The sequence below is a fragment of the Octodon degus genome, unplaced genomic scaffold (assembly GCF_000260255.1).
Source record: "Octodon degus isolate 3935 unplaced genomic scaffold, OctDeg1.0 scaffold00036, whole genome shotgun sequence".
In the NCBI taxonomy this organism is placed as follows: domain Eukaryota; kingdom Metazoa; phylum Chordata; class Mammalia; order Rodentia; family Octodontidae; genus Octodon; species Octodon degus.
Window position 1 is genome coordinate 8,481,623 of NW_004524612.1, and position 12,494 is coordinate 8,494,116.

At 57.1% G+C, this 12,494-nt stretch overlaps 2 protein-coding genes across 5 annotated transcripts in view; one reads left to right on the forward strand and one right to left on the reverse strand.

The window, feature by feature from the left end:
- The window catches only part of Fam160b2 (family with sequence similarity 160 member B2), a 13,326-nt gene extending 6,963 nt beyond the window's left edge, over positions 1 to 6,363 (forward strand). Inside the window, exons 6-18 of one of the 4 annotated variants that reach the window (XR_002820985.1) lie at positions 213 to 461; positions 585 to 781; positions 1,056 to 1,164; positions 1,326 to 1,402; positions 1,899 to 2,088; positions 2,957 to 3,102; positions 3,332 to 3,454; positions 3,571 to 3,661; positions 3,788 to 3,931; positions 4,271 to 4,411; positions 4,587 to 4,687; positions 4,805 to 5,787; positions 5,930 to 6,363. Coding sequence is in view for 2 of the 4 variants with exons in the window: in XM_023714660.1 (XP_023570428.1) it covers positions 213 to 461; positions 585 to 781; positions 1,056 to 1,164; positions 1,326 to 1,402; positions 1,899 to 2,088; positions 2,957 to 3,102; positions 3,332 to 3,454; positions 3,571 to 3,661; positions 3,788 to 3,931; positions 4,271 to 4,411; positions 4,587 to 4,687; positions 4,805 to 4,933; positions 5,061 to 5,070 (1,707 nt within the window). In the remaining 2 variants the exon portion in view is untranslated. Of the gene's footprint in view, positions 1 to 212; positions 462 to 584; positions 782 to 1,055; positions 1,165 to 1,325; positions 1,403 to 1,898; positions 2,089 to 2,956; positions 3,103 to 3,331; positions 3,466 to 3,570; positions 3,662 to 3,787; positions 3,932 to 4,270; positions 4,412 to 4,586; positions 4,688 to 4,804 lie in introns of all 4 variants that reach the window. The other 3 variants (XM_023714660.1, XR_002820986.1, XM_004630636.2) reach the window with 3 other exon arrangements.
- A 1,298-nt stretch (positions 6,364 to 7,661) lies between these two features.
- On the reverse strand, positions 7,662 to 10,429 carry Nudt18 (nudix hydrolase 18). Its single transcript, XM_004630637.2, has 3 exons — positions 10,148 to 10,429; positions 9,114 to 9,327; positions 7,662 to 8,708 (listed from the first exon to the last, which is right to left on the reverse strand). The coding sequence occupies exons 1-3, from the start codon at positions 10,307 to 10,309 to the stop codon at positions 8,113 to 8,115; spliced, it is 972 nt and encodes a 323-aa protein (XP_004630694.1). The 5' UTR covers positions 10,310 to 10,429; the 3' UTR covers positions 7,662 to 8,112.
- Positions 10,430 to 12,494: the final 2,065 nt, after the last annotated feature.

The window sequence follows — 12,494 nt, forward strand, 5'->3', positions numbered from 1 at the left end:
TGTGTGTGTGTGTGTGTGTGTGGCCAGCTCAGTCCACCAGGGGGCAGGGCTGGCTGGCATGTGGTGCTGGGGGATTGAACCGCAGTCCCTGTGCTCTGCTAAGCTTGTTCTAAGTAGGTGCTGTAGACCACTGAGCCATCTCACCAGCCCCAAGGAGATCATTCTTCAGAATGGTCTCCCTGTCACCTGGCCTCACCCCACCTTCTTTGCAGGGTAAAAAGATTATAGGGAAGAAGAAGTCATCCAGAGAGTCCACGGCCCTGTCTAAAGATACAGCCAGCCACAGGGATAAGGACTGTTGTCAGAACTGTGCTCCGGACAGGGCCCCCCAACTGGATGGGGAGTGCAGTGGGGCCCAGGCCTTGGACAGCCACCTGCCTGCACCTGTGGAGACTGAGGGGCCAGATGGGCCTGGGGAGAGCAACCTGATCACAACCCTGCTCGGGCTGTGCAAGAGCAAGGTGCAGGCTGCAGAGGGTGGGTGGGCAGGTGCACTGTGGCCGGGGGGAGTCGGAGCCAGGAATGGCTGGGAGGTGACCTGGGGTTTGCATGCATCGCCCTGAAGTTGTATCCTCATCCTCTAGAAGGGTCGGGTGGCCCTAAAGGCCCAGGAGAACCTGCTGCTTCTGGTAGGCGTGGCCTCCCCAGCAGCTGCTACCTACCTGGCACAGAGCAGCGCCTGTTGTGCCGAGATCTCGGAACATCTGTGCCAGCTGTACCGGTCCCTGCCTGCCTTCCTCGACCCTGCAGACATCGCTGCTTTAGAGGGCATCAGCTGGAGGTGGGCCCTGGCCGGGGAAGGCTGGGCAACATTGCAGGAGCTGGTAGCTGGCTCCTCTAGTGTCCATGTGGGATGGGGACCCTGCTGACCACCCTCTTCCTGAGGTGGCAGCCCATTCTCAGAGTCGCAGACCAGAAAGCCACAGTGGAACTGAGCCCAGCCACAGAGGTTCTCCAGAGGAGAGGGAGAGGGCCACTCGTGGATGTCCTTGACTGAGGGAAGACCTGGAAGCCTCTCCCATACCCTCCAGACTTCCTGCCTCCCTCTCCCCTAGGTTACCCAGTGCCCCATCCGATGAGGCATCCTTCCCTGGTAAGGAGGCCCTGGCTGCCTTCCTGGGCTGGTTTGATTACTGTGACCACCTTATCACCGAGGCACACACGGTGAGCAGGGGCAGGCGTGGCCAGTGCTCTCGTGGCTTCCCTCACCATCTGGTCCCAAGGACAGAACAGCAAATGCTTAGTGACCTGGGGCTGGTTAGGCCTGCTGTCCTGGGGCGACTGTGATGGGTGCAGACATGGTGAAGTCATGCTTTTTGCCGCAGGTGGTAGCTGATGTCTTGGCAAAGGCTGTGGCTGAGAGGCTGTTTGTGGATGCCCTGCAACCCCAGCTTTTGCACGTGTGAGTGTCTTTTCCATTCTGCTGCTCGTCTTTTTTCGAGACAGTCTCACTACGTAGTTCAAGCTGATCTTGAACTCACTATGTAGCCCAGGCTGGCCTCAAACTCATGTGATCCTCCTGCCGCAGAGCCCTGATGCTAGGGTTACAGGGGTGCACCACCACTCCCAGTGATGACCAGTGTCTGTGCACCCTACCAAGCCCCATCCTGGCCCTAGGCCAGGGACCTTGTTGGCCAGAGTTATATCCGTGGACTCTGCTGGTTCACACTTTCCAGGCCTGCCCCTGCCATGCACAGGGCTCTGAGCCTCTTGGGCTAAGTGATGGCCTCCCACCTGTACCTGAAGGCCCTCAGTAGGAACAGGGACATGGGTGAGACATCCAAAGACGTGAGGCAAGCGGGAAAGGGGCACTGCACCCCCACTTCGATCACCCCCTTGCCCTCCCTGCTGCCCTTGGCTTGGCACAGCCTGGCCTGGCTAAGGAGGCTCACCCACAGGTCTGAGCAGAGCATCCTGACCTCCACTGCCCTGCTGACAGCCATGCTGCGCCAGCTCCGCTCCCCTATACTGCTGCAGGAAGCCGTGACCTTCCTTCTGGGCTCCCACCGGCAGCCTGCAGCCACTGAGGACAGTCCACGCACGCTGTGCGACCACCTCATCGGGCACTGTGACCACCTCTCCGACGAGGTGAGGGAGGGCCCTCAGTGATGCTTCTTCCCACTGCCTGCCCTACCCACAGAACATTTCCCGCGCCCTTCTGCCTGGCTCAGCCATCTTGAGCCCCTAGACACACTCACAAGGTGACTGCCAACCTGATCACCTCCCTGCTTAGACTTGCTACACTGGTTTTGTCACAGTTATTTCCTGTGAACGCACGTTCTTTAGGGCACTGAATATTTTCCAAGCTGCTGTCCTAGCCATTTGGCTTTTCTTTCCTCCAGTCTGAAGGACTGAACACAAGGTCTTCATCCCCAGCTTGTTTTTATTTTTTTATTTTGAGGCAGGGTCTCTAGCTCATTAAGGTGCTCAGGCCTCCTGCCTTAGCCTCCCAGAGTGCTAGGATTACATATGTGCACCACCACATCCAGCTTCATTTAGTTCATTGGAGGCTCAAGTGCTCTCCGTGAGGTACGGGAGGCTTGTAGTCCCATTTTTTTGAATGTGGGAATCGAGCCCCAGAGAAGCCCATGGCCATACCTGAGAACGCATATAGCAGGACTGTTGGACCTGGGCACACCGGTACACACCTGTGATCCCAGCTACTCGGAAGGTTGGGCAGGAAATCCAAATTTCAAGGCCAGCCTGGGCAACGTAGCAGGATCTCGGGTTGTACCTCACTGGTAGAATGCCTGTGGATTCAGGCCTAGTACCAGAGTAGTGGGACAGGCATCATCCGGGCTTCCTACTTCCTGTGCACCTGAAACCTGCTACCTTGGTCCCTAGCCCAGGGAGATGACCCCGCCTGCCAGGACTTTCTTATCTAGGCCAGCAGTTCCCAGGCACTGGAGCCGAGGGGGTGGTGGGGAGGGTGCCCTGCTGAGCCCTTTTGCTGTAGATCAGCATCGCCACATTGCGGCTGTTCGAGGAGCTGCTGCAGAAGCCCCACGAGGGGGTCATCTACAGCCTGGTTTTGTGCAACCTGGAGGGCCGCCTGTATGTGGCCCGGAGCTCACCGGAGCCCGAGAACTATGAGGACACTGTGTAAGTGAAACCAGGAATCCTAGGGCCACCTGGGACCCAGGCCAGCCCCCAGCACACCCATATTCACCCATATTTTTCCTTGTTTCTTTTCCTTCCTTCCTTCCATCCTTCTTTTCCTTTTCTTTCCTTTCCTTTCCTTTCCTTTCCTTTCCTTTCCTTTCCTTTCCTTTCCTTTCCTTTCCTTTCCTTTCCTTTCCTTTCCTTCCTTTTCTTCGTGTGCACTGGCCAGAGATCTGGAGGAAGACCCTTACTTCACAGATGGCTTTGATTCTGGCCTACAGCCCTCTGTAAAGCCTCGCCAGGCTCCTGCCACTTTGGATGGCAAAACAGCAGTGACAGAGATCGTCAACAGGTGGGGAGCAGGTTAGGCAACTGGAGCCACTTGCATCGTCTCGTCTCTGGGGTCCGGGGAGCTAGGGAGCATGGGGATCCCTGGGAAGCAGCTCCACACCTCAGCTTCTGTCTCAGCTTCCTCTGCCTGGTCCCTGAAGAAGCCAAGACCTCAGCCTTCCTGGAGGAGACTGGGTACGACACTTATGTGCATGATGCCTACGGACTGGTAAGTGAGGCTCTGTGTGACCTCCCTCATGCTTCCTGGCCTTTGGGTTGAAAAACACCTTTGATCTGCCCCAGGAGTTGGACCCCTCCTTTACGGTTGTGAGCTTCCACAACTGCCCCCTTTCAGTTCCAGGAGTGTAGCTCCCGTGTTGCTCTCTGGGGCTGGCCGCAGACTCCCACACCCTTGGATCCCCATGAGCCAGAACGGCCTTTCTTTGAGGGCCACTTCCTTGGAGTGCTGTTCAATCGCATCGCCCGGATTTTGGATCAGGTAGCCAGTGGGTCAGGGCCCAGAAGTCCAGGGTGGGCTTCCAGTGTTTTTGAGGACAGCAGATAATGGCCATGGGGCTTGACCCTTCTTGGGCTCTTGGGCCCCATGCCCTCCACCTCCCAGCCTTTCCCCAGGCGGGAAGTCCCGTCTCGCCTCTGCTCCACACGCCCTGACATGCTCTGGCCCTCAGCCCCAGGAAATCCATGACACACACTCATCACATGAGTTTCCCACCCCCGCACACGTTCACATCGACCAGACGCCTTGCTGGGGGGGGGGGCACAAAAAGGCTCATTGCTCCCCACCAACCCTCGGTGCCATTCATCTTGTTCCCTGTAGCCCTACAGCCTAAACCTGCAAGTGACCTCAGTGTTATCCCGGCTCGCCCTCTTCCCCCACCCCCATATCCATGAGTACCTTCTGGATCCCTACATCAACCTGGCCCCTGGCTGCAGGAGCCTGTTCTCTGTGCTGGTCAGGGTAAGGATGCCAGGGGTAGGAAGGCAGGAAACAGGGTAGGGGCTGGTGGTGTAGGAGGGAGAGCCCTCTGATGCCAGGGAAGTGGCAGGGTCCCCACCACTGTGGCACCCTAGCAGGGAGAGCCTACAGGAATATGGCTAGGCCCTACCTCATGCCACCCTGGCTCCTGGCCTAGGTGATCGGGGACCTGATGCAGAGGATTCAGAGGATACCGCAGTTCCCAGGCAAGCTGCTTCTAGTACGCAAGCAGCTGATGGGCCAGGTCCCCGGGGAGCAGTAAGTAACCTTGAAGTGGGTGGGGGAGGTGTCTGGCCACTGGGCCCAGCCCTGTAGACTCAATCTGTCATGCTGGGCACATGGCTGCCACCTGCCACCTCCACTGTCTTCCCTCAGGCTGGACCACCAGACTCTCCTTCAGGGCGTGGTAGTTCTTGAGGAGTTCTGCAAGGAGCTGGCTGCCATCGCCTTCGTCAAGTTTCCCCCACATGGTCCTCAGCTGAACTTCTCCCCGCCCCTGGAAGGGCAAGTCTGAGACTCCCGTCCTTGTCTCTGCCCAGGAGCCGCCTCCTGCTGGGCCCTGCCACCTCTGCAGCGCCCGTCTTGGGGCTTCAGCTCCCAGGCTGACTTGGGATCTCAACCTGTTTACCAGGCAGGCCTAGGTTCCAGGGAGTGGACTTCAGAGGTGCCAGGAGGAATAGAGACAACTTTCCTGGCAGCATGGTGTCTTCAGGGCCTTCCTGGAGGAGCTGGGTGATAGCTGGTTTGCACCTGGACTCTGCCCTTGTGTGTTGTCTTGACTGTTCACTCCATACTGGCCATGTGTGGTCAGGGCCACAACTGGTAACAACTCCAGGGGGTCTTGTGGAGACAGCTGCTGGCTCTAAGGCCAGCCAGGAATCCAGGCCAGAGAGCCAGGGGTCAGGAGCCCTGACTGTCACATTCAGTACCATGGAAGCTGCTACAACTTGACAGGCTTTTTGCTGCCTGCATGGTTGCCTTCTGGAGAAGGGACTGTGAAAGGGACTGTAGGGAAGCCCCTTTTTCTTGCTCTGCCCTCCCAGTGGCTGTTGCAAAATTCTCAACTGCCTCATGGCAAATGCCCAAAGCATGCTCCGCGCCCAGGCGGGGGCAGCTGCTAATGAGGACCTCAGTGCAGCTGCAGCCAGGGCGGGTGAGGGCCTTGGAGCCGCGAAGCTGGGCGCCTGCTTACAGCCCTAGCTGGTTCCTCACTGGCGCCTTCTGAACCCGTCTCGGCAGGTCCGCAACACCTGGGCAGAGAGGTCAGTGACCAAGGGAGCCAGGCCTCGTCCTCCAGATCCCGCTCAGTGCCCAGTATTCCTGATGGATGGCCCCCACTGGGGGCACAGGAGCTTCAGGTACAGATGAAGCAGGATGCCCGATCCTAGACCCCCTGAGGCCTGGTGGCAAGGACCTGGGCACAGGCAGCCAGTTCTCCTTGCATGCCCTCTGTGGCTGGGGCTGCCTCCCCACCCGGCCTGAATCTGTCTCAACCTGCAGGAGCACTTGGGCGGCGCCAGGCATTACCTCACAGTGGGACTGCAGTTGCTGGCGCGGCTCCTGGGCAAGGAGGAGCAGGCCAGAGCCCCTTTCGCTTCCTTTTCCTGCCCATGCCTCTTCTAGAAGCTGGGCATGGGTTTGCCAAGAGGTGACATGAAAGAAGGGGAAACTCAGTGACCTCTACCTCCTGCATTCCTCTCAGCGGGGGAGGACCCAGCTGCTGCTCCAAAGAACACTGTGCATGCCTGTGAATGCATATGGGTGCCAGTGTGGGACAAGGGGCAAGTCTAGTGGGGAAACTGGGGCTGGACTTTTGGGTCTTCAGATGTTGGAGGGTTTAGGAGGCATGGACCCTCGCCTCTAATCAGTGCACTTTGGCATTTGCACAGTGTCTTACCCAGACAGCACAGCAATAAAGTGTGAGTGCGTGGACACAGTGGCTCTGTTCTCAGCCTTCCTGTCCTGCCTTGCCCAACACTTCTATTCCAAGGAAGACAAGCACCCTTCCTTTTCCAGCCTTGGGGCAGAGGGTGGTGGTGCAGTTAGGTCGAAGCAGTCTAAGTCACATTTCACACCTTCCAGCTCGCCTGTGCCTGAAAGCCTGCCATCCTGGGCCATCAGGAGGAGGCATCTGTATGTAGGTCTTAGGTCCCTGTGTAGGCTATAGGACTCAGTCGTGCATAGTGGGCCTCATGTTTCACAAATTTATCCTTGGATGTGTAGGGAGGGAAGAGGGATTCCTCGGAGGGTTGCCACAGCACTGTGGGATGAGGCAGGCTGAGAACTTGGCTCCTTCAGTGGCTCCTGACTTTTTAAAATGCTTATTTTTAAAGTGCTTTTTAGCCATGTGTAGTGGTGCATGCCTGCAGTCTCAGCACTTGGCAGACTGAGGCAGGAGAATCACTGTGAATTTGAGGTCAGCTGGACTACACTGTAAATTCAAGGCCAGCCTTGACTACATAGTGGGAGCCTGTTTCAGAAACAGAAACAAAGTGCTTGGCCCCCTCCAGCATTTCAGTTAGTGTGAGGGAGGATCCAGTGTCTGTAAGCTCTCCAGGTAATTCTAATGCATCTGCGATGAAAGCTACCAAGGCTGCTATGTGGAGCCCCTAAAACACCAAGAGGGAACAGAATAAAAGGGCTTGGTCATCATTCAGATGTGTCCTCATGGAACCCAGGATTCCTATGACACCCCCACTCCCAGAGGCCAGAGACAAGCTGGTGGCCAAGAGCAGGGAGGGGCTAGGAAGGGTGCAGTTCCCTTGGCCCATGCCAGCCAGAGAGCAGTGGGACCCAGAATTCCATTTATCTTTCCCTGCTCAAAACCAGAAATCTGTAGGTGTGATGTGCACATGATATACTGTTTTTACTCATCAACTGTGGCACTAAGGTTCTTTTATTAAAAAAAATAATTTGTATGACTGCTGAGCTGAGGGAAAGCAAAAGGTTTAGTCTGGTTTCAGTTGGAAGTACAAAGAGGCAGGGGAGCAGGTGGGTAGGGATCAGAGCCCAGAGGCTCAAGGGAAAGAAACGTGTCTGGCTTCTGTCTATCTGCAGCTTCCCAGATCCCCACTGCTCAACCCCTGGGGGATCTGAGCTGTTTCCATTAGGGACCATGTTCTCTCACAGCCACCTCCTGCCTAGCGACAGTCCCAGAGGCTGGGGCTGCAGTAGCCAGCAGAGTTGGCTGTCAAGAAAGCCCCTAGTCAGTTCCAGGGGGAAAAAAAAGCCCCTAGTGGCTGTCGGTGTGTCCAGGAGCAGCAGTTCCAGCAAGAACCCCGCACTTCTGACAGACATTTAGGCAGGAAAGGAAGGGTAAGCAACATTATCTACTCAGCACAGGTTTTTTGAGGACCTCCCCATGTCGCCTTGCAAGTTCTAAGTCCAAAAGGACAAGCCTGCAGGTCTTCAGTGTGGAGAACAAGGGGGTCAGAAAGCTCCCAGATCCCAGAAGCAAGCATCCATGTGCCCGCAAGGTAATGGGCCCTTGACCTCTGTGCTCCTTGCTCAGTTAAAGGCACTATTCTTTTGGTGCACAGTGGGCGTCAGCTACATGAAGTCCCCCTGTGACCAGAAGAACCACCGCTACACCCTGCACACCAAGATCCCTGACTGCCAGCCTCCTGCCTGCCTCTCCCATGGAGGGGGCACAGCTGCCCATCCCTCGCGCCTACAGGCCCTCTCTATCTGTTCACAGGGACAACAGAAGATTCACGGAGCCTCTGGAGGAGCTGACTCTGTAGGTCTCCTTCTGTCACCTTCCACCAAAAGTAGTTCTCACCCCGAACCTTTGGGGGCTCATCTTGGCTTCCTAGGTTCCGAAAAGCCACTGTCACCAGGATATTGAGGCAGATGCCATCTGTTTGGTCTCTGCCCAGGTGCTGTAATCCAAGCAACCCCTTCGTCTCCACTGTCAAATTGTGAAGGGTCAGACACTCCTGCAACAGCCGCAGGACAGCCACCTTGATGCCACCCCTTTGCTCCATGGGGGTAAAGCCACAAGCGGTTATGGGCAAGTGGGGCGTGCCCACCGTGCCCACCAGCACCCACACAGTCTGGATGCCTGTAAATGTGGCCACAAGCCGCAGACAGACTACACTACAGGGCAGCTCCTGGGGCAAAACCAGGGGGTGCCCAGCCTGCTGGTGGTACTGAGCAGCCAACTCAATCAGGTGCAGAATGTCATGGGCTCGAAGTGGACTGGGCAGGGCGATCCTCGGGTACCAGACGGCCTGCAGGGACTCCGCATCTGCCTCCTTGAGAGTCTTGAGAGTTCCACCTAAAGCAGATTTAAGGACCAGGAGGGGGAGGGTGTGTGCTGTGAGCAGCAAGGCAGTGAGGTGCGGCAGTGGGCTGCAGGAAGAATACCAAGTTTGCAAGCCTGGAAAACTTAGGAAGACCTTCTGTCTCAAAAAATAAGAGGCTGGGATGTAGTTCAGGGCAAAGGCCTTGGGTTCAATTCCCAGTTACCACCTCCCCCCCCAAAAAAAAAAATTATCAGGTCTGGCAGAATGAATAAACACTGGCACTCCAGCCATGACTGCTCAGACTACAATTAGCCAATAATCAGCAGCCAATACTGGTCAGACTAAGGCTGCCTGCAAAAGGGCTCATCTTCTGGGAAGACAAGCTGGGGGAAAGATGGGCTTAAGTTCCAGCTCACATGCCACCAGGTGGGCCCTACCTGTGGGGCGAGCCAGGAATACAAAGCGGATCCAGGAGGGACCTCGCTCCTCCATGGACAGCAGCGTCACAGGCTCGCAGTGCAGCCCGGTCTCCTCCCTCACCTCCCGCCGCAGTGCCTCCACGATGGTCTCCCCGGGCTCCATTCGTCCTGCAGGAAGGTACCATGACCCCCGGCACTCCCTCTTAGCCTCCTGGATCAGCAGCACCTCATCCTGGGGGAAGAAAGAAACTCTTAGACTCCACTAGGGCAAGCAGCTCTCTCTCGGTACCCCGAGGCCCCATTGGGTCCCAAATACAGCGGCCCAAGACTCCCTTCCTGGTGGACACCTTTCAGTGCCCCCAGAGACAGCCCGTGTGTGGCTGGCAGCTTCAGCTGTCTCCTCTGCAATAATTCATCTACAGGATTGAGATTCCTTTACAGGAAGGGGCTGAGATCCCCGGGACGCCTAGAGGGAGGGCTGCCACTACCCTACAGTGATTTGTATCTTTCTACGTCATCCTGTAGCTCCTTCCTCCCCATGGGATTTAACGTGGTCAGTCTGGGCTTTGAAATTGGGCCCCATCTTTACCCCACCCTATGAGATCCCTCCCTATGGCCCTTGCTCTTGTTATTATATCGACCGGAACAGGAATGAGCACCAAAAAGAGCTCCCGGCGGTTAGGAGAATCCAATGTAAACTCCCCATTACTCTGCCTGGAGGGAGGGGGTCTCGAAAGCCCCAACAACACTGCCAAGAGAGCCCATTCTGCATCGGGGTACCGCGCTGGGCTCCTGGGGAGGGAGGTGGAAGACTACAGTCCTGTCCTCCAGCAGCTGAGGCCTAGAGAACGAGATGATCGGCTGGGGCCTCGGTTCCCTCTTCTCAAGCCGCACGATCGCGGGGCTCAGATCCTAGAGTTGAGAGTGGTTTGTAAAACTGGGAAGCGCCACGCACGGGGGGGTGAGGGGTGGCCGTGTCCGTCAATCTTCGGCCCCCATCAGGGCTGGCTGCGCACTCCCGAGGCCCAGCGGGGCCGGCGGGGGACGCTCACCTGCTCGTTGAGGAACACAGCCAGCACCACGTAGCAGACGTCCCTCCGCAGCCGCACAGGCGCCCGCGGCTCGCCCGCCGGCTCCGAGTCACAGCGCTGCACGCACAGACCCCGGCCCCCCAGCACGGCCACCAGCTCCCCCTCCAGGCTTTCCGAGGCCATGGGGTCCCCTGGTCGGCGGTAAAACCGGGCCTCGCGGACCCCGCAGGCCCCAGAAACTGATGGCCCGGGGCGTGGGAAGCGTGGGCTCCGGCGCCCTCGCCCCCCACAGGCGGATTCTAGCCTGTGCAAACGCGGAAGCTCATAGGCTGTGCGTCACCGCGGCCGGCGTCCATTGGCCAGCTCACGTAGTCCCCCGAGGGGGCGGGGTCATCTTGTTCGGAGGCGGGGCGTCCGGGGGTGCTGTAGGGTCCCTCACCTAGCTTCTGCCGTCGCGTCACCCCCCTCTTTCTGTGTTTTAGTCGCTTTTGGGACGCCTCCCTTCGACTTCACTAATTCTCCTGCACCAGCCCCGACAGTGACGTCATCCTGCCTGCAGGGTGTTGGACGCCTTTGCGGACAGTGGCGTCACAAGCTCGATGATGTCACGGAGCCCGGGGTCAATCGCTGAGACCCACTGTCCGCTTTTATCATAAACAAACTAGAGCATTGCCTGAGACGATCGCTTCCCAAATAACTTCCTTCCTAATTCGTTAAAATGTACTGAATGTCACGGCCACACAGACTATCGTGTTGGAGATTCTGATCTCATTGGAGAGATGGACACAGACATGTATGTCATAGAAAGTCACCTGAGGGTAGGAGACTAAGTGCTAAATGACTAGTTTGGGCAGAAGATGTGACCCGAGGAGGGATGTGGCAGGGATGGGATGGGGGATGACAGGGCAGGAGTCAGCAGCTGTCCTCAGAGCCCCTACCCACCCTGTCTCCCATGCAGTGTCCCTTCTCTGCTGCAGACCGTGGCCACCTTCTGTGCTGCAGACCGTGGCCATAGAGGGCCGGAACATGGGGAACAGGGTGTGGGTTGTTTGGGGCGGCTCCTGCTTCTCTCCTAGCCTGACCTTTCCTCCTCAGAGCTTCCTTTAACCTCCTGTCAGGACAGAAGGCAGAGCCAGCTGGAAAGAATCGGCAAGCAAGCCAAGTCTGGGCTCCCCACACCATCCGTCCCTCCCTTGCCTCCCTTGTGCTGGCTTTGTGCACCTCCCTTTGGTGGCCAGATGGGGGGACAGAAGCTTGGTGATACTGACAGAGCTTTGGACTTGAAGCCAGATGTCCAGCTACTGCTGTCTGTCTGTCTGTCTGTCTGTGCCGCTGGGTAAGTTGTGGCCTCAGTTTCCTTGTCTGTGCTGTCAGGTCATAACAGCCTGCCTTTTACAGGGTGTTGGGAAGCCCAGGTGTCCAGGGAGGTACTCTGTGGATTGTGCAGCATGGGACACTGTCCTCAGGCCGCCTGCCAGCTCTCCAAGTCAGGCCCTTGTAGCCACGACCTTTGTTGCTCCCACAGGAGACAGGCTGCCCTAGAGCTGGGTTCCACTGTCAGGAGTCACAGCCACGTGAGCCTGGCGTCCTTAGGTCCTTCTGTACCAATGCTGGCTGCACATCCCCTGCCGCCAGGGGTAAAGTGCTTGTGGGCCATAAAGTTTTTAAAGACTTGCAGATCTCTGCTCTGTTGCAGCTCTAAGCATGTCCATGCCCCAAACAACCAAACTCACTGGTCTGAGTGAGGGTCAGGACCCAGGGGCCCCACAGCAGCCTGTCAACATATTTGCAGCTTGTGTGTGTTCATATCCCTCAGTTTTCCCATCTGTGAAGTGGGATAGTATTGGTTAGAGACTCCTTTCTGCCTCCCAGGGATGAATTGAGAGAGAATGAGGTCATGTCTGGGCAGGGCTCTGGGAGCTTCAGAGGCATCCTAAGATAAACACCAGGCAGTCTAACTGCCTGGAAGAACAGAGGCCAGCCACAAACTGCAGCTCTCTTCCCCATTATCAAGGGGGTGGGGGCAAGCACACCTCTCCTGTGGAGTGGGCAATCAGCCTGGTCTGAGCTACCGCCTGAGGCAATAGAACAGGCAGGCAGCATGGAGGCCCCTTCCTGCTGTGCTGGCTGAGACCACAAAGAGGTAGTAATTGCTCAAGTCTTGGGAGGAAGAGAGGGGTCAGAGTGGGGAGGCCCCAAGATGGGAGGAAGAAAGCAAGAAAGCAAAGGAGACAGAAACTAGGCTTAGGCTGGGCTAGGTATTGCACGCCGGTAGTCCCAGCACTTGGGAAGCTGAGGTAGGAGGATTAAGTTGGAGCCAAGCCTGAGCTGTATAGTGAGTTCAAGGCCACCCTGAACCGCATAGTGA

What these genes read in the sequence shown, in the direction of transcription:
- Nudt18 (XM_004630637.2), bottom strand. Translation starts at nt 10,309, where the DNA reads ATGGCCTCGGAAAGCCTGGAGGGGGAGCTGGTGGCCGTGCTGGGGGGC. An exon ending in CTGTGTTCCTCAACGAGCAG is followed by an intron (nt 9,328 to 10,147) that starts GTGAGCGTCCCC and finishes TTCTTCCCCCAG; the next exon opens with GATGAGGTGCTGCTGATCCA. An exon ending in ATTCCTGGCTCGCCCCACAG is followed by an intron (nt 8,709 to 9,113) that starts GTAGGGCCCACC and finishes AATCTGCTTTAG; the next exon opens with GTGGAACTCTCAAGACTCTC.